The sequence below is a fragment of the Ursus americanus genome, chromosome 18 (genome assembly GCF_024610735.1).
Source record: "Ursus americanus isolate L20-20 chromosome 18, mUrsAme1.1.p, whole genome shotgun sequence".
NCBI lineage: Eukaryota > Metazoa > Chordata > Mammalia > Carnivora > Ursidae > Ursus > Ursus americanus.
The window spans coordinates 48,190,738-48,213,236 of NC_142144.1; the positions used below are offsets into that span (position 1 = coordinate 48,190,738).

General features: G+C 44.2%; 1 protein-coding gene across 3 annotated transcripts in view; it reads right to left on the minus strand.

Moving 5' to 3' along the window:
• The window catches only part of ADAMTSL1 (ADAMTS like 1), an 874,799-nt gene that overhangs the window by 103,904 nt on the left and 748,396 nt on the right, over positions 1-22,499 (minus strand). For all 3 annotated transcript variants that reach the window (XM_087869620.1, XM_087869619.1, XM_045780274.2), the window contains 2 exons: positions 18,972-19,125; positions 16,990-18,115 (listed from right to left, as the gene is read on the minus strand). In XM_087869620.1, the coding sequence (XP_087725746.1) occupies positions 16,990-18,115; positions 18,972-19,125 (1,280 nt within the window). The remainder of the gene's footprint in view (positions 1-16,989; positions 18,116-18,971; positions 19,126-22,499) is intronic.

Genomic DNA, 22,499 nt, shown 5'->3' on the forward strand with positions numbered 1-22,499 from the left:
TCTAGCACTCTTTTTTTCAATTTATCATGTCTTTTAGTATGTCCTCAACTTCGGTAGGTGGGGGTTTGGAGGCTGCCACCAGGGGGAGCAGTAGTTCTGGAGAGGGTTCCCATGCAGGACTCTCTAGGAAACATGACAAGGCAAAGGAAAGGGCTTTGCTGTGAAACCTGAGGTCGTCCGTAGTCTATCTATCTAGCCTGGCATTTAGGGAGAGAGATTCCTGGGGGGAAAGATGTTTTCTTTGTATTTCAGGCGTCTGCTCTATTAATTTAACTTAATTTGTTAGTAGCTGAATTCTGTCAGCTTGTATTTCGTTTTCGGATTTGACAGGACTGTTTTAGAATGCACAGACACAGAAACATAGTGCTGCTTTCCAAGCAAAACCAGAAAGATTTCTCTGGGGTTGTTTTGGAATTTAAGGAATCAGAGAATGAGGGGACATGGAATGGGGCATAATTAAGGCCTACATAGAAAATGGTCCTGTGGTCACATTAGATATATTAATACTAGCTGCTTTTCTCCCATACCCATACCCCACTTCCCTTTTGGTTTACTGAGCTAAAACTTACTGCTTTATTTCTTTGGTCATACAGTTAGCCAGAAAATAAAGGAGTTTTGCTTTTCTGATGGCCTTTTCTTGTGAGCTTCTTTGTGATAGCATGTCTGCTCGAGCATTCTAACAAAGAAAGAGCAGCTGAGAGAGTAAAAATAATTGTTTCAGTGACATAAGTATGGCCCTTGTCCACCTTGTGAGTAGGATCCAGACAAGGTGCCCATGGGCCAGTCCTACCAAGTCCAAGCTCCTTGAGGTGAAGTTGTCTCCTCTGCATTTGTAACGTACAGTGAAAAAGTACTCTGAGTTGAAAAGGAGGAAGCTCTGGGTGTCTAAAAGAAAGTGTCTAGCAATTCGGTGAGTGGGGTGGCATCATGATGCCCTCTGAATCCTTGGTCAACTATGACCACCACTGTTCTGTGTAGGCCTGTCTCTCAAGGTCACCTTCATGACCAGCTACGTGAAGCTGCTGCTGGAGAGGAAGGCTTCTGCTTTCAGTCAAGAGAGACAGAGACATGTGGAGGACTTTGATGAGCTTTTCAACTCTGAGCCTCTAATCTCTTTCTGCAAATGGAGGATAATACTGACCTCAGACAGTTCTTAGGAGGCTCAGGCCTTCTGCCCTCACAAGCATGCATTCTTAAACCCATTTTAGGTCCCAACACAGGACTGGATGCTGGAAACCATAGGCACATCCTTTCTCTTTAGAATAGTATCTCCCTCTCCTCTTTGCAAAATTACCTATCCCACATCCCAACACTAACTTGTTTCTCAAGTCAAGATGGCCTCTTTGAGTCTCCTTGTCATTTACTTGGGGATGAATTCATGCTCTTTCTTCTCCCATCTATCTTTCCAAATTTTCCCATTCCATTAGGAATGAGTCAAATTCTACCTCCTGTGTTACCATGGTCCACAAGAATTTCTACCCTTCCTGATCTCCCAGAGTTGTTCTGAGCTGTACTACAAAATCCTTTCTACTCTACAAAGTCTCATTTCTTTAGTTAGATTGGAAACTAATACTGCAAGGGCTGGGACTCTTGTTTCTTCCATAGCTCCCTCCTCAGTATTCAGCACAGGGCTGTCATGCTGAGTAGATACTTGTTTAGTTATCTTCAGAGCAGTGGAGCTCAAAATGATCCTACTGACAATACAGCATAGTGGTTAAGAGCCCAGATGCTGGAGGCAAACTGCCTGGGTCCCAACCCCAGCTTTACCACTCAGTCACTTTGTAACCTTGGGCAAGTCATTTACCCCCACATCACAGTTTTCTTAATTATAGAATGAGGAGAATTATAGCACCTATCTAGGATTGTTGTGAGTATTCCACCTGAGCTCAGGTATTTAAAGAATATAGACAGACGATGGGCTCCTGGGTGGCTCAGTCAGTTACGCTTCCAACTCTTGGTTTTGGCTCAGGTCATGATCTCAGAGTTGAGAGATCAAGCCCCATGTCAGACTCCACATTGGGCATGGAGTCTGCTTATGATTCTCTCTCTCTGTCTCTGCCCCCACCCCCACAAGCACGCTCTCTCTCTCTCAGAATAAATAAATAATGGAGATGAGTGCCTGATGTGGCAAACCCTATGGAAGCATAGGTTGTTGCTGCTGTGATTGACATGACCATTGAATACTCTTCATGTCTGAGCATATGTATTCTGGCTGTTGTGACGAACTGTTCTGACAAGGGTAAAGGACTGAGAAATGTAGAGCTTTCAAGGAATAAAATATCAATCAGGCACATGGGGAGGGACAGGGGGTTTGCTGTGTGAGCGAGCAGGGAGTGAGCCACAGTGCCTTTACCTTGGGGGTAGCATTGGGATGGAGAAGAGGAACAGAGACTGAGACCGCATGGCACATTGGGTTGGCAACTGGCTCAGTTCTACTCTTGACTCAGAAATTTCTGAGTAAGTACAACTACATATTTTCATAACTTCTTTAACACTATGAACCAGATACTGAAATCTTAGAACACTTGAAAAAAAAAAAAAAGCCAGAATCCTGCAATTGCAAAAAAAAAAAAAAAAAGTATATAAATAGAGAATAAAGGAATGAGATTTGGAAAAAAAGTGAGCTTACAAGCAAATATGTGAAGTGAAAGGCAGCTGTGCAAAGAACATCAGCTCCAAATTCCTAGGAGGAGATGCTGAGGACTTTTAGTTACCCTGAAATGCAGATTTTTTCTTCTCCTGCCTAGGAATTTTTTAGATTAGGACCATCAAATCTACCACAGAGGTACAGTGGGGGCCGTTACTTATTAGACAAGTGTATAAGCTTTCCATAATTCCATTCTCACTGTCATGTGATTAGATCAATGATTTTATCCCTTTTGAGAAAAGAAGCGAAAGCTCAGAGAAGTAACTTGCTCAGCTAGTGCATGGTGGAATCAGGAATGGGGAGTGACCTTTGACCTTTAAAAAAAATGACCATATGCAGGCATCCACTGGGGCCTAATAGTAAGGCATGTGGTTTGGCTTCATTTTTGGTGGGGGGTAATTTGTGCCAAGGTTTGTAGTTACTCAGGGAAATGGACAATCACTAAAAAAGAATATTCTGGATTTTAAATAACTGGAAGGCATGTGGTTTGGCCTCATTTTTGGTGGGGGGTAATTTATGCCAAAGTTTGTAGTTACTCAGGGAAATGGATAATCACTAACAAGAATATTCTAGATTTTAAATAGCTTGAAGCTGGAGGAAAAAAAGAATGCTGTGAGAAGACCTCCTCTGTGAGCAAGAATTTTTTTTTCTGAAACCAAAAATTATAGTAGCCCAGAGACTTGCAAGGGAGAGTTTTGTTTCGCACAGATATTTTGGGGAACAGATCTGAGGTTCATGAAGAGTTTCATATCACCATTTGGCTAGGGCAACTTTTTATAACCTTGGCTGTTTTTAATGTAATTGCCAGCTAAAAGTTATTTGATGCTGGAAGCTTCACGATTGCTCCAGGTGGAAGTATAGAAAATATTCTTGGAATGGGAGAGGCCACCTGACCACACATTCTTAACCCTGTCCTAATACTTTCTGCCAAACTCTTCAACTTCTTTCTCTTCAGCAACTCACGAAGTCTTGAATTTGCTAATATGTGTAGTTTTATTTGCTAGCTGGGTAATTCATTTGGAGCTATCAACCTCTGCGTGACATGACTCTGACTCCATCTCCTATTTACCTGGGAGGGGGGTCAAACTCTGGTCAGCTGCCACCTGCTTTTGTCACTAGAGTCATTTGAGCACCACCATGCCCCGGTAAGTACTTTCTATGACCGCCTTTAGGCTACAATGGCAGAAATGAATGGTAGGGACACAGACAGGAAGGCCTGCAATGCCTAAAATGTTTATTATATGGCCCTTTATAAGAAAAGTTTGCTGACCTGGACCTAGAACATGGAAGAATTTTCGCTTCTGGTTTGTTCCAATGCCTCATTTATATAACAACGTCAAGCACTTTTCCAGAACTCTGCCTTTGTCTAGGACCATTCTTCTAAGAAGAATAAATAAACCACGAGGGGGATCTTTGCAGACCCCCTATCCTTTCAGGGAATAGTCAGTGCCTCACATGTGCCACCTGCTTGTCACTGTCTTGTGTCCTCTGATGCTCCTGTGACCTTCATGTTGACCTTCAATACTTTCTTTCCCCCCTTGAGGCCTATGTATTTACTGGGATGGCCCCTGTTCCTCCGACTTGCTATTCTTCCAGTTTTTAACTGGGAAAAACATTTGTCATCCCCACTGCCTTTAGTTCTACAAAGGAAATAAGCCAAACCAAACTGAAACTGGTTTCTTCTCTCCCTATCTGCCCTGCTTTCAGTTTTTATAGTTTCTGCAAACTTGGAAACAGCATTTCATGTGCTTATGACTTTTACATATAGTGTTATTCACAGCTGTGGTTCTGATCTTGACCCTGGAGGCATTTCCCATTTGATTCTCTCTTTCATTCTGAGAAGTTGCCATCTGTAAATACTCTGTGTTGCCCAGGCCAAACCCTTCCAAATACTTCTTAATTCATCTCCTATTCAACACCACTTTGGAAAGTTGTCCAAAACTGGGAAGTATAAGCATAGAGAGTATACAGATTTCTCTCTTCTACCAGACCAGAAATAATAGCTAAATAAATAAATAAATAAATAAATAAATAAATAAAATGGTCAGAAAAATAGAAGCATCCTCTCCAATTGCCTGGATTTAGGCTAATTCTCCACCACACTATGTTTTCCTACCTACCTTTCCATCTCAGCTCTTTGAACAACTGCCTAGTTTGTTCCTAGATTCCTCAAAATGAGAATTAAGCTCCTTATTTTGTGAAGTCCTGGAAGATGGTATAATGACCTCATATCTACATGCCAATCATTATAGATACTGACAGATGAGTATCCATTGTGTGCCAGGCACTTTACAGATATTATCTCTTTTCCACACCCTTGCTCTTCTGCAGAGCACGTGTAAGTGTTTTAACTAATGAGCAAACCCAAGTTCGGAGGGGTTAAAGTGGGCTCACAAGGACAGGAAGTGGCAGAACTGGAATTCCAGCCTACGTTGCTCTGATTTGAACCCTATTGCCTTTCTACCACCGTGGGCTGCCCTCTATGGTAACTGATGTACCATCAGACTGCTCTTCCTAACCAAGGGGGTAGTCAGACATGACCAGCGTGAATCAGGCAGACCTAGAATAGAAGGAAAACAGGACGGGCTTAGGGGTTAAAAGGCAGAAACTCCTTGGCATTAGCCCTTTCCCTAGGATTCCATGTAGATAGACTATTACCTGTGAACCACTTTTCACCCCTAAGAAGGAACCAGTATTTTCTTCAAAGTATCTAGTTTCATATGATTCTTCATGTTCCCCTGCATTCCTTTGAAAAATCCCATAACCTTCAGAAAAGTTTTAAGTGCTGTAAGCCTTTTATTAGCTGAACTATGCATATCCTGTCGACTGGCAGTTCAGTCTTGGGCCAAAGTGTTGAACAGCGAGCCGGGACTTCTCTGCCAGTGTGGGGTTATCAGCAGGATTTAGGTTTTCTCAGCGACAGGATCTCTCTTCAGCCAGCTTTCCTTCCCAATTTGGTAATCTGACTTCCAGTGCCAATTTTAGAGAATCCAGATTTTCTTTTCTATGAGGAAGTCAGCAGTGTCCTTACAGGTATTGTTTCTGGATTTGGGTTCAGACGTAGGAATACTGAACGTTCATCTGTCCATATTACACGAGCCTCCTGATATTAGATGTGGGGAAGAGTGACTTGTGAGACTCTAAGGCCAGTGTTACACCCTATCCAAATGCAAACTGGAGTTAGCTTCTGCCTGAATCTCGCCTCAGTGTGGTGAAGGGTAGGAGGGCCCAGTAAGTGTTCAGTATTTATTCAGAGTAACTGAAAAGCAAGGGACAGTTTAGCTTAGCCTTGCTTGTGGTCTAGGTCTCTAGATGCCCATGTGCACAGGCCATCAATGCTGTAAACACACAGAGAGAGGCAAATGCATATGTCACAATCACAGTATTTACTGAGTAGCTATTATGTGCCTAGTACGATGCATGTTTATAGCTGGGAATGTCTATATGAAGGTAGAGCAGTAGGAAATAGAAGAAAGGCTTTCCCTAACATGTATGTGCCAAATAAAAATGAAAACCTCACAGACTGCAAGCCAGCTGGCTAGAAGATAGAATGTTAATTTATGCTAGATCTAGCTGACTCCTTGGCTTCTTTTTAAAACAATGGCCAAGTCCATGGATTCAACTAAGGTTAAAATCAATACAAAGAAATAGTCCCTGGAGCCAGACTTCCTTGGGTTCAAATCCCAGCTCCACTACATATTAAGTGTGAGACTTTGGGCAAGTTAATCTAAGATCTCTCTGCTTCAATTTCAACATTTGGAAAATTGGGATAGTAACCTCAAAACGTTATTGTAAGGATGAATGAACACCTGTAAAACACTGAGAACAGGACCTAGCTCAAAGCGAATGGTCACTAAATGTTAACAATGAGGATGGTGATGATGACGATTTCTTCAGCGGCATGGATATGACAGGAGATAGGATGCTACAGGGTGTTTATTCTCGGTCCTTATTCATTCTCCAGCAGGGCTTTTCAGATTGTATTGTGGGCCACAGGACCTCAGGGGTTCCTGACACTTCTGTAATGGAGAACATGTGGGCAGGGCAGAAATGTTTAGATGGGAGTGGGTACCACTCTGGAACTCTGCCATAATTGCGTATTAAAGACTGGTGTTCAGATTATGCAAAGCCATGCAGACTACAGTCTCTGGTAATTAGGAAACTTGCCTGCTAATCACTAGTGTTTATTCCCCTATTCATTCATCCATCAGTTTATCATCTGTTGGGTGTCTATTGTATTCTTGGAATTGTGGAGAAATTGACATACATTCTTAAACATCTGCCCTTGAGGAAGACTAACGTAATTTAGAAGGTAAGGGAGAGAAACAAATAGCGAATTCTAACATGCCGTGGTAGGGTGGGCTGAGATGAAGTACAATGTATAGGGTACCATGTGGGCCGTGGAGGGGGTCATCTTGAGTTCAAATTTCCAGCTCTACTCTGCCAGCTCAACCGAGCCTTGGGGATACGCTTCTGGTAAGGAAGGGTAGGATGAGGCAAATCTAATGCCCCAAGCAAATTCATAAACAGCAAGTAATTGTGTACTGCTGAAAGGCATAGCTCAGAGGGGTGAGGTGAGTATACATCACTAGATATGGTAAGAGATCAAGCGAGTGAGAGAGACAAATGTCAGATGATAAAAGGTGTTGCGAATCATGTGAAGGCACTTGGAACTTATCCTCAAGTGATGGCAAGCCATTAAAAGAATTTCAAGCATGGGAGCAGCATGAAAGATACTCTGGCAGGAGCACGTCAAATGATCTAGAACAGGAGGCAATACATTTTTTCCTATAACAGGACAGACAGGAAATATTTTAGTCTTTAGAGGGCCACCTAGAGTATCTGTTGCATATTCTATTTCTTGTTTGTTTTCAACAATCCTTTAAAAATGTAAAAGCCATTCTTTTAATAACCCTTCAAATAACCTGGGTTCAAATCCCAGCTCTACCACTTACTGAGTGTGAGACCTTGAGCAAGTTGACTCAACAGCTCTGGGCACAATTTCAATGGCTCTTTCAATAACTCTTTAAAAGCCATTTTTAATAATCCTTTAAAAAATGTAAACGCTACTGGGTATAATTTGCCAACCCCTGGTCTAGAGAAGGCAAATACAGAGTTAGGGAGCTGCTGAAATCATCTAGAGTGGACAAGGGTAAACCCAAGTAGAGGCAGTGAGAACAGAGAAAGGTGGAGGAATGAAAGAGCCACTGAGGAGCAAGAACAGTCTAGAAATATTTTGGCTTGGGCAGTTGGATAGGTGGAAGTACTCTTTCCTGAGATAGGGATTGAGTTTAGTTTTCGATGTACAGAGTTGACCTCTTTGTGAGGCATCTGGTAGGGATGTCCAGTAGGCAGCTGTGCGTAGGAGTCAGAAGAGAGACTCGGGCTGGTGCTGGACACGTGAGAATCGTTGACAACCAGGGGAAGTCTGGAACCTTGGGAGTCATGATTGTATATAGAGTGAGACTCCCAAGAGGGTAGACAAGAGGCAGGTAGGGGAAGAGAAATGCACAAAGACTGAGAAAGAATAACCAGAGAAGTAGGAAGCAAACCAAGTGCATGTGGTTTCTAAAGAAGCCAGCATGTGTTTTTAGGAAGATGTGCTTAGCCTGTATGGAATCCTGCTCAGATTAGGTAAGAAATGTTTTCAGAGACCACTTTCGTCTTTTTGGACAAACAAGAAACAACTTTTTGGGTGGGGGGAAGGAGCTCTTTCCAAGAGAAGTGTATGTTACATGCGGCCTTGGAATATGAGGTGGACAGGAAACCATCAAAATCCTAAAGAACACAGGCAGTAACCTCTTTGACACAGGCTGTAGCAACTTTTGACTAGATATGTCTCCTGAGGCAAGGGCAACAAAAGCAAAAATAAACTATTGGGACTTCATCAAAATAAAAAGCTTTTGCACAGTGAAAGAAACAATCAATAGAACCAAAAGGCAACATATGGGACGGGAGAAAATATTTGCAAATGACATTTCAGATAAAGGATTAATATCCAAAATATATAAAGGACTTATAAAACTCAACACCCAATGGCTCAGTCAGTTAAGCGTCTGACTTCAGCTCAGGTCATGATCTCAGGGTCCTGGGATCTAGCTCTGTGCTCAGCGGGGAGCCTGCTTGTCCCTCTTACCCTTCCCCCACTCATGCTCTCTCTCTCTCTCTCTCTAATAAATAAAATCTGAGGAAAACAACACCCTGGGATGCCTGGGTGGCTCAGCTGGTTAAGCAGGTGCCTTTGGCTCAGGTCATGATCCTAAGGTCCTGGGATCGAGTCCTACATTGGGCTCCTTGCTCAGTGAGGAGACTCCTTTTCCCTCTGCCTGCCACTCCACCTGCTTGTGTGCTTTCTCTCTCTGATTAAGAAAAAAAACACCACAACACACCCAAAAATCAAATAATCCAGTAAAAAATGGGCAGAAGACATGAATAGACACTTTTCAAAGAGGACATACAGATGGCTAATAGACACATGAAAAGATACTCAACATCCCTATCATCAAGGACATACAAATCAAAACCGTAATGAGATATCACCTCATACCAGTCAGAATGGCTAAAATTAACAACACGGGAAACAACAGGTGTTGGCGTGGATGCAGAGAAATGGGAACCTTCTTACATTGTTTATGGGAATGCAAACTGGTGCAGCCAATCTGGAAAACAGCATGGAAGTTCCTCAAGAATTTAAAAATAGAACTACCCTAAGATCCAGCAACAATTTACCCAAAGGATACAAAAATACTGATTCGAAGGGATACATGCACCCCAATGTTTATAGCAGCACTATCAATAATAGCCAAATTGTGGAAAGAGCCCAAGTGTCCATTGACTGATGAATGGATAAAGATGTGGAATCTTCTTTGGAAGATTACTCAGCCATGAAAAAGAATGAAATCTTGCCATCGTGGATGGAGCTAGGGAGTATTATATTATGCTAAAGGAGATGAGTCAGTCAGAGAAAGACAATACCGTTGTATGATGTCGCTCATATGTGGGATTTAAGAAACAAAACAAATAAACACAGTTGGGGGGGAGAAAAAGAGGCAACCAAGAAATGGACTCTTAACTATAGAGAGCAAACCAATGGTTACTGGAGGGGAGGTGGGTTAAGTAGGTGATGGGGATTAAGGAGTGCACTTGTTATGAGCACTGGGTGATGTGTGTAAGTGATGAATCACTCATTTTACACCTGAAACTGATACTGCATTGTGTTAACTAACTGGACTTTAAAGAAAATTTTGGAGAAAAAAAATTAAAAAGGCACCATATATTTAACTCTTTGAACTATTAAAAAAAAGAATATGAGGTGGACAGAAAGAAGTCAACTCTATAATAAACTGAGAGGGAAAATTAGCTGGGACTTTAAAAAATTCATAGTTATCAATCCTGGGGGGGGGCACCTAAAATAGCCTCCTATATGTGAAATATTTCCGGGGTATAGGACGGCTACTCTAGGACTATCATATTAATGTTTTCAGGTACCATTAGTGCATGAGACCCATGAGATGAGGCTTTAATACTTCTTTCCTGATGGATCTTGCAGGGCAGCAATATGGTGAAACCAGTCAATTATAGGTCCACAGAGCTAAGGGATTAGCAATGAAAGCAAAGCGAGAAGGAGGCAGAGTTTTCTAAATCAAGTGGCATCACAGCCTGTGAAAATCAGTTTCTAATTCACCCCCCATGGCTGTGCTGGAAATTCCAGTCTTTCTTTGTTCTCAGGCTGAACCAGGTGGCCATACTTGGTTATTTTCACCTCTAGCCAGTCCAGAATGTTCCCTTAAAACTGGCAGATTTGGAGTCTGTTAACTTCCACCATGTCTGCTCCCTTCACACACAGGCACTTTGTGGTTTGCCTCAACTCCAAGGCCCGGTGTGAACGCCATCTAACCCACGTGCAAGTGTGTGGGCTGGGAGGAGTCTGCGAAGGCAGGCAGGGGGAAGGGAGGGTGCCTGGAATTCCTAAGTGTCACCTCAGTGTGGAGTCGTGTCTCCTGCCGCCAGATCTTCTAACAGAACTAATAGCAAGGGCATCATTCTACTCTGAGTTTCACCTTCCTCCCCTTTCCTTTCTCAACGTGTTTCTTAATGGTGGTCCTTGAACTTCCGGCCTCAGAGTTACCTGCGGTGCTTGTGAAGTGCGACTTATGGGGCTCTGCTGTACAGAGAGTTTCTGGGGTAGGTTAGGATGTGCGAATCTACATTTCTAACAAGTTCCTGGTAATCACTGTGCACACTGAACTTGGGAACTCCTCCTCGACTCACTTGTAAACATTAAGAAGTTTTAAGAGAAGTGTTCTTTCCACTGGAGTTGAAAATAAACTCAGGGCCCAAGTTATTTTACTCCACACCAGCCCTTCAGTGTTTCCTAGCTTCTGGAAAGCAGTGACTTTTATTTATTGTCTGTCTGGTGCCCATCGCTGTATCTAACACCAAGCACGTATTGGTGGAGTTGAAGGGATGATGGGGAAGGACACCTAACTAACCCCCCCTTCCACTCATGTTCCTCTACAATCCACTGGCCACAAAGTAGCCAATGTGAGTCTATAAAGATGGAAATTAGATCATTTTACTTTGCTAATATCCTCCAAAATCTCCCTGTGATACTCATATTAAAAGCTAAATTCCTTCTCTTGTCTCTGATTAACCTCATGGCCTCATGCCACATCCCCTCTATCTTCTGGCTACCACAGTCCCGCCAAATGAACTTCTTTTGGGATTCCTTCAACCCACCAAACTCATTTAACTTTGGGGGTTTTATGCTGTTTTCTCCTTGTTCAGGGGTGCTCTTCCTCCTGATGTCATATTGCTGGACCCTGGTCATCATTCACATCTTGGCTTACGGGTAACTTTCTCAGAATACCCATCTAGAGTGGTCACCAAAGCACTCCCTATCACCCCTGTTTCAGTGTTCTGCCCAACACTTAACACCACCTGATACTTGTGCACTTTTCCGTGTTTATTGCCTTGCTCCAATCATTCATTCATTCATTTGTTCACTCACTATTCAGTATCTCTTTGGTGCCAGGCACTATTCCCAGCACTGGGGATACAGCAGTAAATAGTCTCTACCCTTATGGACAGGCAAGCAACAAATAACCAGATATCAGGTGGTAAAATTCTGTGAATAAAATAGCAGAGTTCAAGGGATAAAGGATGATGAGAATTGCTCTTTTATACAGTGACTAGGGAAAGCCTTTCTGATGCAGAAATTTGAGCAGAAATCTAAATGTATGTAAACGGCAAGGGAACACAGACTTTTGTTTCATTCACAACATTCCCAGTGACAAGGTGTGTGCGTGTGTGTGGGATATAGTAGGTTAATAAATTCTTATGGACTGAATAAATATCCACACCGATCTTTTAGCACTTAAACACTGCATTTACTTCTCTGGCTTCCAAATGAGACTTGAGTTTCACTGACAAGGAATGAGCCTGCTTTTCCTCCGTCCCCAGTATCTAACATAGGGTCTGGCTCCGAGGATGCATGGGAATGTTTGTGAAATAAGGAGAAGCGGGGCTTAGGATAAACCAGGCTGTCCTAATACATTCAGAAACATCCCATAAACTATTGCTTGAGAAGTTGGCATGTGCTTCTAAGAATCGTGTGAATTCGTTTCAACTAGTAAATTACATATATGATGAGATACAGTAGTATCTGACTTGGTAGTGATTCTTTCGTATAAGCAATTGCTTTCAGATAAAACTTTGGCATATTTAAAAGCCAAAGTAGTAGTAGACTTCTCCTCAGTTACTTTCTTCCTCTCTTGACCTATGTTGCTGGCTCAGGCTACAAAGGGATACTTGAATACACTGCAAAGTCCTCCAGACCAATAGCCCGGTGAATCTTACAGATTCTTTTGGAAAGATGGACTTGGTACAAAGCAAAAACAGACTAACTGAACTATAACACTGGGCATTTGAGCACGTCTCTGTGTGAAAATAAATGAGCATTTCTGAACTGCTACTGGACACAGGAACGATGACAAGGAATGACACTCAACACAGACAAGTCACCAACAGCCCATAGCAAAGCCGTCCCAATGGCAGCTCTGGGCCTCCTGCGTGCTCTTTGCAGATAGATCTACTTTCTTTTCTCAAACAGGACCTGGAAAACTGTATTGAAAACGAAGCTCCAGTCATACGTCTTTTTGGCCAGCTAAGTTAAATGGAGAAATTAGGATGTTGGAGATCAGTGTCTAAAAGCTCTTATTTTTCCTTACTGTGTGCCATTAACTTGCATCGGGAAGCTGTGTCAAGGCTAGATCTAGAAAAGTCTTGAGTGGCAAAAACTGTAAAACTCTTTGCCCATGCCTTTCCTGTGCTCTACCTCTTAACGTTACCCCTCACCCACGCTCCCACCAATGTCCTGGTGGCTGAAGAGCCAGGACTAGCCCTTGCTGTCCTAGTCTAGTGCATTTAGTATCTTTTTTTTAGCAAGGTTCCATGGAACCCTCTTCATCTTAAAGACATTAGGGCTAGACTCTCAGTACCCAAGGAAGTGAAAGTTAAAAGGTGAAAGTAATATTTCCTGAGTGGTATTTCAAGAACTCTTGGTATCCCTGAGATCATGAGGGCAAAAAAATTGTTCATTGATCAAAGAAATACTTGGAAAATAATACATACTATACTGTTCACTTGGAAAGTCACAACACATGTTGGAATGCTTAAAGGAGTTAAAAAAAATGGAAAAACCAAAATAATTTTCAATTGGGGGATAGTTAAATGCACTCAGGAACAGTAATCAGCCATTAAAAATGGCGACGCAGATCTCTACATACAATGAAATGTCTCCTAGACATGTTGTTGAGTAGAAACCACGTGAAATTTCTAAACATGAGTAATATCCCATTAAAAAGCCAAATCATATGTGTGTATATGTGTTTTATATATAATACAATAAAATATATAAAAATTCCAGAAGGATGTATACCAAATTATTAAGAGAGACAGACTCTGGGGAATAGATGTGAGAAAATGAGGGAGACTTGCATTTGTACTTTATAGATTTAGGTATTATTTGAATTGTTTTATAGCCCCTTTATTGCTTTTATAATAAAAACAAGAGAAAATATCAAGCACTATATTAAGAAAACAGAAGTAAAATCCAGCAGTAAATACATCTGTTCAGCTTTAAGTGAACACGTCCCAAACTCATGTGATCAGTGAACCCCCATTTTGTGGAGCACTCAGAAACAGCTCGTGCAACAGAGTTTGAAGTTACTGGGCTCAAGGCTCTCCCCACACCCCACCAGCACACGGGTTTTGATCTGCCGCTGCCTTTTGCAAAGGAGTGAAGGAGGAACAAGGGACCTCGGAGATGAATTGGTACAACCTTCCCCAACCCCCCTGCTTTTAAGATGAAGGGACTAAGGCCATACAAAGTGAAGGGGCTTGGCAAGATCAGCCTGAAGCCCTCAGTCCTCATCTGACTCCTACATCCTATCTTTAGTTACCAGGTGACCCAGATGGGCTGTGACCCTTGGACTTCATACAAAGCATCTCTAGCACTCAAGGAAATGGTCAGGACCTCTAAGCCATGGGCTCAAATGTTCTCTCCAAACTTCCAGGCATAGCAGAGTCCTGGTGACCCCTTCCCCCTCATCCCAACAGCCTGCCTTGTCCGCAGCATTTAGGAGGAAGGAAGGGACCCTGGAAATAGCTGGTAAACAACAGCAAGGGTCTTGGGGCAACTTGGCATCCCTAGTGAAGTACAGATGCATGAAGTGTGAACTTATTCACTTAAAACAGCATGGGCTTGAGCTGGGCAGAACTGGATTCGAATCTGCCCTCTTGATTCTGCCTTTTGCTAGCTAGCTAACATCGTCAAGCTCCTAAACTACTTTGGGTCACAGTTTTCTCATCTCTGAAATAGGGATAACAGCTCCTATGTTGTACCCTGTGGTGGTCATTAACCAAGATGATGGCTATAAAAATGTTGCTAGCACGGAGCACTAGGTCTGTAATTAGTCAAGAAATGTTAATTCCCATCTTTTCCTGTGCATGGCCAAGTGTTAGTCCCTCAATCCCTGGGCATGAGGCAAAGGAAATATGAATGAATGGTCCCTACACTTGAGAAGCTGGCTGGTGGGGAAGATGACACGATTTGGTCCAGTAGGTATGACAGATGCTCCAGTGTACCGCCTACCCAAGCACGAGGGCACCTCTCTTAGCCTGCACCCAACATCCTGGGGGGCCCTCTGAGGCTACCTCTCATTGACTCAGTGACCTCAAGGGGATTTACTCCAACCTTAGCTTGACCCCAAAATATCTTGTGAAGATTTCTAGATAGACCTGAAGGAATCATAACAATTAAGCTGATCAAGGAAAGTATGAGCTGGGGAGGACCAAGGAGCACACAAGAGGAGAGGTTCTCAAGGTGTGTGTTCAAACTGCCTGGCATATGAATCCTGCATTCAAACCTTGTCTCCAGTGCTTCTGTGTGGGTCCCACATCTGTGTCTCAGCTTTCTCATCGTTGATGTGGTAACAATCATAGCATTTACCCCATAAGGTTATTTCTGAAGATTAAATAAGATAATGCCCTTAAAGCACTGATCACAGGGTCTGGCATATAGTAAGAGGACACAGGAAAAATACTTAGTATTGTTGTTATTAAAGTTATTTGGTCTATAAGTACTAAGGCTGAGAGGCAATGTTATTGACATTTCAAAAGGCACAGAAGAGGTGGGCAGGCTGGACAAAGTCACATTTGTTCACCAAGTCTCAGAAGAGTTGACAGAACTGTGTTCTCTTTGGACTCAAATAAACTTGATATTGAATCCCTGGTCCGACTCTTACGAAAGTGTGATCTTCTTGGGTGAGCTGCTAAACCTTGATTTTCTATGTGAACCTGGGCCTTGGGGACACTGTTAGAATAACAAGTGCAGTTACATATAAGTAAATAAACCTGGCAAACTGCCTAGCTGCTTTCTTTCCTTACCCCAAACGAGTGAACTAGGGATGAGGATTGCCGAATAATAGTATTTAAGATTACCTGTAATGAAAAGAGCATTCTCCATGGATTCCGAGCAGATAAAAATTTAAAATGAGGACTCTGGACTGGAGGACCTTCAAGAGCCTTCTCTGACCCAGTGTATAGGATTCTTCCATTGACTGCCCGTCTTATTTGTGTCTCCTACCTTGGCTCTGCCACCTAATAAATAAGATCTTTAGCAAGTTCCTAGGCTTTGTTTCCTCTTCTGTAAAGTGTGCATAAAAACTGTACCTACTGTTAGAATTAGAAACAAACACAGAAAGACCGCATTTGCCTGGCAGATGGTCACTACTCAATTAATGCAAGCCATCACTGTTGTCGTCAGGGCCATTATGAAGACTAAAAGAGAAAGGATGCGGGAATTATGGCACAGTTCTTGGCATACAGCGTTCAAAAATATTATCATTCTAACTTCTACCACCACTATTGATTTTACACTATGAATGGCTGTGGCCCAAGGAAACCAGTAAGTAATACATACTGTCATCCTGGTAATGACACATCAAAACAGAGACACCATGAGATATTAGGATAATTAATCACCGGTCTGACTGGGAATAGAAGCTTTCTGGAACAAACAGCTTTGTCGGGCCCAGACAGAGGATGCGCTCACCCACAGGGAGCAGCAGGTGCTGGCTGCACTCTCTCCCCAGCCCTGGGGGACCACACACGTGGAGACGGTGTCCTGATGTATAACTTTTCAGTGGTCCATCTCACGGAGTGGTAATGTAATAATGCCTTGGCCTGGAATGATAGCTTTCTGCCAAAAGTTCAAAGCTATCTGGAGAGTATGTCATTAATCTTTGGGACCCTGTGGGGATTGGGGTGGATAGGCATTGTTGCTATTACTTTATAAAGAGGACAGCATACAGTTTAGAGAAATTAAATACCCTATCTTTGCTCCAGTAGTCCTATTGGTATTAAAAGAAGACTGGATAAAGAAAAGGGGGGTAATCAGAAAGGGGAATGAAGCATGAGAGACTATGGACTCTGAGAAACAAGCTGAGGGCTTCGGAGGGGAGGGGGGTGGGGGAATGGGATAGGCTGGTGATGGGTATTAAGGAGGGCACGTATTGCATGGTGCACTGGGTGTTATACGCAAATAATGAATCATCCAACTTTACATCAATAACCAGGGATGTACTGTATGGTGACTAACATAATAAAAAAATATTATTAAAAAAAAAAAAAAGAAGACAACTGGAAACCCAGGATGCCATCCCCAAGGCCCAGGCCCAGAGCTCTGAGCCCTACCCTTGGAACCAGGGAATCCAGTGCCTTGGGCCAGATGTGGCCCCTTGCTCCCCTCCCTTCCCAGACCCGGCAGCTGCAAGGCTCACCTGTCACTGAAGTGCACCTCTTCTCCGTTCCTGGCCCAGCTGATGGTAGGCCTCGGGTTGCCTATGGCCTCACAGTGCAAAAGCACACTCAGCGTCCCGCTGGCTAGGGCCACAGTCTGCCCGAGGTGGGTAACCACCTCGGAGGCCGAGAGCTGCTGGGCTGCTGAGATCTTCCGCAAGATGGTGGGCTTGCGGTGGGGCCGCCGAGAGCCCCCCGCGGCCTCCCCGGCGGCCGAGGTCCGGAGGGAGCTGCTGAAGCCAGACACGTGCTTATGAGGGGGGATGGCCACGGGAGGGATGCGCCGCTCGGACGGCTTGAGCAGCACGTCCTGGTGCTCCAGGTGGCTGCGGAAGATCTCCTGGGCCAGCTGGGCCACCAGGTGCTTGCTGTAGACGTCTCGAAGCTCCTCGGGCTGCTGGGAGAGGTTCCTGAGGATGTCGTCCAGGCGCCTCTGCTCGGTCACCATGGTGAAGGGTAGGTGCCAGAGGGCCTGCTCGGAGTTCTGGTCCTCCTCGGACGACGTGTTCCTTTCCGTGGAGTCCTGCACCTCCCACGAGGCGAGCAGCTCCCCAGGCCAGCCCCCTTGCTCCAGCAGCCGCGAGACAAGGTCATCGTAGCGGCTCCCCGGGTCCGCGGCGGGGCCCCGCTTCTCAGCCTTGCTGCCGTTAGAGAAGATGCCGTTCTGGTGTTTGTGGGTCTGCAGGGCCTCCTTTGGGCTGGCCTTCCTCACCGCGAGGGCCTCGTCCTCGCTCCTCAGGCTCAGCGGCCGGGCCACCAGCTTCCGGTTGCCTCCTATGAGCTTAATGACGAACTGCTCCCGGGCTGGTCCCGCCGAGCAGGTGTAGACGCCAGCGTCGGAGGGCTTGAGGCGGTGGATCTTCAGGTAGCCAAAGGGGGCCACGGTCACGTGCGCCGAGCTGATGAGGTGCTGCCCGTCCTTCTCCCACGTGATCAGCGGCTTGCGGAAGCGCCGCGTGGGGCAGCGCAGCACCACCGCCGTCTTGGGGAGCAGGTAGGCGAACCCCCCCACGACAAAGTGCAGCTTCCTCTGCCGGCGGGTCTGGATGTAGATCTTCCGGGCGGCCGCGATGTGAGGGCTGTGCTTGGTGGCCGGCCGGCCGGGCCCTGCAACGGAGGGGATGGAAGGGAAGCCAGGCGGATGGAGAAGGGACGGCGGAGGAAAAAGAGAGTGAACACAGGGACAAGCGAGAGGGAACGGAGAGGGCGAAGAGAAGGAGAGAGGAGGGACGTGAAAGGGAAGAGGGAGAGAAAGCGGCTTGAATTTACTTGGGCTGTCCGGGGAAGTGGTTACCAGCTGAGGACCATCAAGCCGCCCGCAAAACAACACACCCACTAATGTGGTGCAGTGGGGTAACCGGCTATGGCCCTGCTGGGGCTTTCTACTCCTAGAAGCTGAGATGCAGGTTCTAGATGGAGGGGGATGCCAGGGGAAAGGCAGTTCCTCTCATTAGAAGGATTTAAAAAAAGAAAAAGCAAGCATCATAAAAAGAGGCAGAGGACAAAGGGAAGGAGAATCTCTCCCTTTCGACGTTTCCCCTTTGGTTTCTGCAGAGCATCAGGGCCCTAGTGTACTGGGGGAGGAGAGCCCACAGGTGTTACAACTCTAGGGATTAATAGTAAACAGAACAAATCTGTTTAGAGCATTTTAAAACCCCAGAGTGGACATTAGACTTCATTAGTAATATACTGACTCCGGCTTCCAGATCTCTGTATGCCAGCGAGTGAACTTTGCTCTACCCCCTGCAAACTGTTTTTCCAGCAGAGAAGAGAATTCCGCCTGGCCACGTGTAATTAAGATTCCTTTTCCATCTCCAGCTGCGCTCACCAGCCTGCTGCCCTCCCTGGGCTTTCCTGCCTGATAATCTCCCACCAGTCTTGAGTTTAGGGAAGGCTACCGCACGACCACAGCTGCTTCTGGGTGGGTCCGGCCTCCCCATCCCCAGAGCTCAGACATACTCACGTGTACAGGTTGCCAGCATGCAGGGCCTGATGGATGAAGAGAAGGGCAGGGGAGGGCACAGGGAGGAATTGACAATAGCCGATACCCCGGTTTTTAGCACCTTCCGGCAAATGGCACTTCGAGTCTGCGTGCCTTCTCCGCAGCTCGTGGAACACTGGTGAGGAAAGAAGGACCACGTGCATGTAAATGCAGGGAACTAGAGGCTAGGGTTTTTGTCTGGGCTCCCAAACTCACCAAAATGTGAGAAAAGTTGCTTGGAAGATCAACAGTCACTGAGAGACAGAAATATTAATTATACAACATGGTAGGAAGACATGTCCACATTGAAACCACATTCTAAGATTTTTTTCTACCCGTAAGTTTCCTGCAGACACTCTACCTGTTTTTTACTTATATGGCCTGAGGTTTAGAGTCGAGTCCATTCCAATCCCAGCTTAGTATTTTACCAGTTGGCAACTCAGAGTCTGTTTCCACTCCTTACACTTAGTTTGTAAGGTTGGGAATTAAATGAGATAATATATTTTAAACTTCACATACAGAAATGACCCTTGATGCTAATTTTTTCCTCATTCCTTCATAAATATACTATTTTAATGTCAAGCATCTGATAATTGTCATGTATCTACTTTGAGGCAGGGTGCTAGATACTATAGAAAAAAAGGCGCAAGGTGGTTTGTAACCTCAAGGAGCTGTCATCAAATGAGTGGGGGGGGAAATCCAAATGCATTGTTAAAATGAAATACTGTATGAGGGAGATAGAAATCAAAACCACAATGAGATACCACTTCATATCCCCTGGAATGGCCATTAAAAAAAAGGACAGACAGTAACAAATGTTATTATAAATATAGATGTGAAAAATTAGAACCTTCCCATATCGCTGGTGGCAACATAAAATAGTACAGACCTCTTGGCAACCGCTTGCTAGTTTCTGACAAAGATAAACATAAATTTATCCTGTGACCCAGCAATTTCACTTACAGGTATCTACCCGAGAGAAGTGCAAACATCCATCCAAAGACTGTATGCGAATGTTCAACAGAGACAAAAAGGAAACAACTCAAATGTCCACTGACTGGACAGATAAACAAAAAATATGATCTATCTATATAACGGACTATTATTCTACCACAAAAGGAATGTTGTTCTTTTGGATAACTGGTAAACAGATAAACCTTGAAAACATAATGTGAAGTTGAATCTTATAGTATGTAAATGACACCTCGATACAGCTGTTAATATAAGAATTTAGTAGAAATATAAAACTACAAGACAAGTGAAGTATTATAAAATTAATGCTAACGATGGTTGAATGCTGATGGAGCACTAATGATTTCCTGGTCTAGGTTTTGAAGATGGGTAGAGTGTGAATGGGTGTAGAAACTGGGGATAAGCATGGGAAGCAGGGGAATATCCAGAACGGAGGTGGAAGAGTTCAGTGCAAAAATCCAAGGCAGGCCTGGGGGGCAGAGTAAACCAGTTTGACTGAATAGAGGGAACAAGTCGAGAGTGTCAGGAGCTCAAGAGGTAGTTTGGGGCCAGACGTTGGAGACTTTTAATTTTCAGACAGGAGGCTTGGAATTAGTCCACAAGGCAGTGAGGAGCCATTGGAGGGAGGAGTGAAATGATGAAAGAGGTGTTTTGAGAAGGTTAATCTGGCAACAGTGTCCGGGAGGGAAGGGAGTAGGAGATGTATGGCAGGCGGGGATGTCAGTTAAGGAGGCTGACACAGTAGTCCAGGCTCGAGATGATAAAGACCTGAACTAGGGTCATGGCAGTGTGCCACGTTAACTTGAAAAATGACATTAAACCCAAAAAATATTATCTTATATTTGCAAGTTGTATATGCTAACCCACTGAAATGAGCTATTCCATGCAATGAGCTCTGATACACGCCACCCTGAAAGACATTGTAGATGCAGAAAATGGAGGTAAGAAACCCATTGCTTTTGTTTCCTGATGATCGTGGATTCCAGATCCCACCCATCCCTTATTTTATTGTAAATGACAGCACCAAATCCTGGGATTAGGTGGGATGGAGGCAAAGAGCCTGGAAAATTTAAAAGCATGGTCAGTTTAGTGCTGCCAAGCAGAAAAAAAGACTGTGTGTCCAAAGATGGGTTTATGATTTTGGTCAAGTCTAGTTCATTCTTGAGGCTCAATTTCCGTATCTCTAAAATAAAACTAAGCAAGAGTAGGGATTTTCAAACCCGGTTCTATGTTGAGAAAGTGATTCAGGGCTTTGCAGGTGATCTGGAGATCCAGCCTATGGAGATCTGGGACCCTAACCCATACTTCAACCAAAACAGCTCTGATTTTATCTATTTTAGATTCTTGGCTTCATAGTAACATTTCATGTGAAAAAAGTCTTCTGTGGCTTTAATTTTTAAAAGAACAACCAAGCTATAGGATCTTCTAAGTTCCTTCTAACTCTAAAACTGACTACTCTGACCTTAATTTCATTTATATTTTTTGGGGGAAATGACTTTCATAAAAGTATGATTTAAAAACATATAATAGTCGACTCTTTCAAGAGAGGCAAGGAATTCTTGTAGAGAGGTAAGAACTTTTAAGGGGTCTTGTTCTCAGAATAGGATCTGAAAGTAATTTTGTTTGAAGTGTCTAAAATTTTGGCTTAATTCTGTCTCTGAGGGATTCTGTGCAGTAACTGTAAGATTGAGCCCAGATAGTTGAGGATGAAAAACACCCATAAATCATCCAGGTCGTCCTTCTCCAAGGGGAGTCTTGGGGGCGGGGGATGTGGAATGTGTGTTTCAACTCAGTCAGAGAGCCAAGGCAAGGGCTGTTGGGATGACAGGGCCAACTGGAGGCTCCATGAATGCCCCCCCCAGCACATTTGTATGGTGCCAGCTTTAATTGAATCCCAGTGAATTGGTGATTACTTCCTACTTCCTACCATTCCCAGCCCCTCCCCAATGTTTGGAATTTCCATTCATCAACCCAGATAACCCAGAACCTAAGAACATTCCGTGGATAAGGGCTAAGTTGTCCTACTTCCCAAAGTGTAACTTCCTCTTCCCAAGGAAGACTGGGAAAGCCCGTGGGAAGCCTAGGCCATGACCCTGGGTCCAGCCAGTCAAGATAAGCACTTTCTCTTATTTCCTCTCCTCCTGACAATGAGCAGGGGTGGAAGGGAATCATAACAATACTAGGGCTAACTTTTACTAGGCACAAAGTAGTTCATATGCCTCATTTAACTGAAGCCTCCCAAGAGCCATATGAGTGGACATTATCATCTCCAGTATTCAGATACACAAACAGAGGCCTAGAAAGGTTAAGTAACAAGCCCACGGTTATAGAGCCAGTAAGTGGCAGAGTCAGGATTGAAATTTAAGTTTGCCTGTGAGTCTAACTCCTTTTTTAATCTTTTTTTTTTTTTGAGAGAGAGAGAGAGCGCGCGCGCGTGCACATGCGTGCATGTGTGCAAGCAATGGGGGAGGGGCAGAGGGAGAGGGAAAGAGAGAATCTTAAGCAGACTCCACACCCAGTGCAGAGCTCGACTTGGGG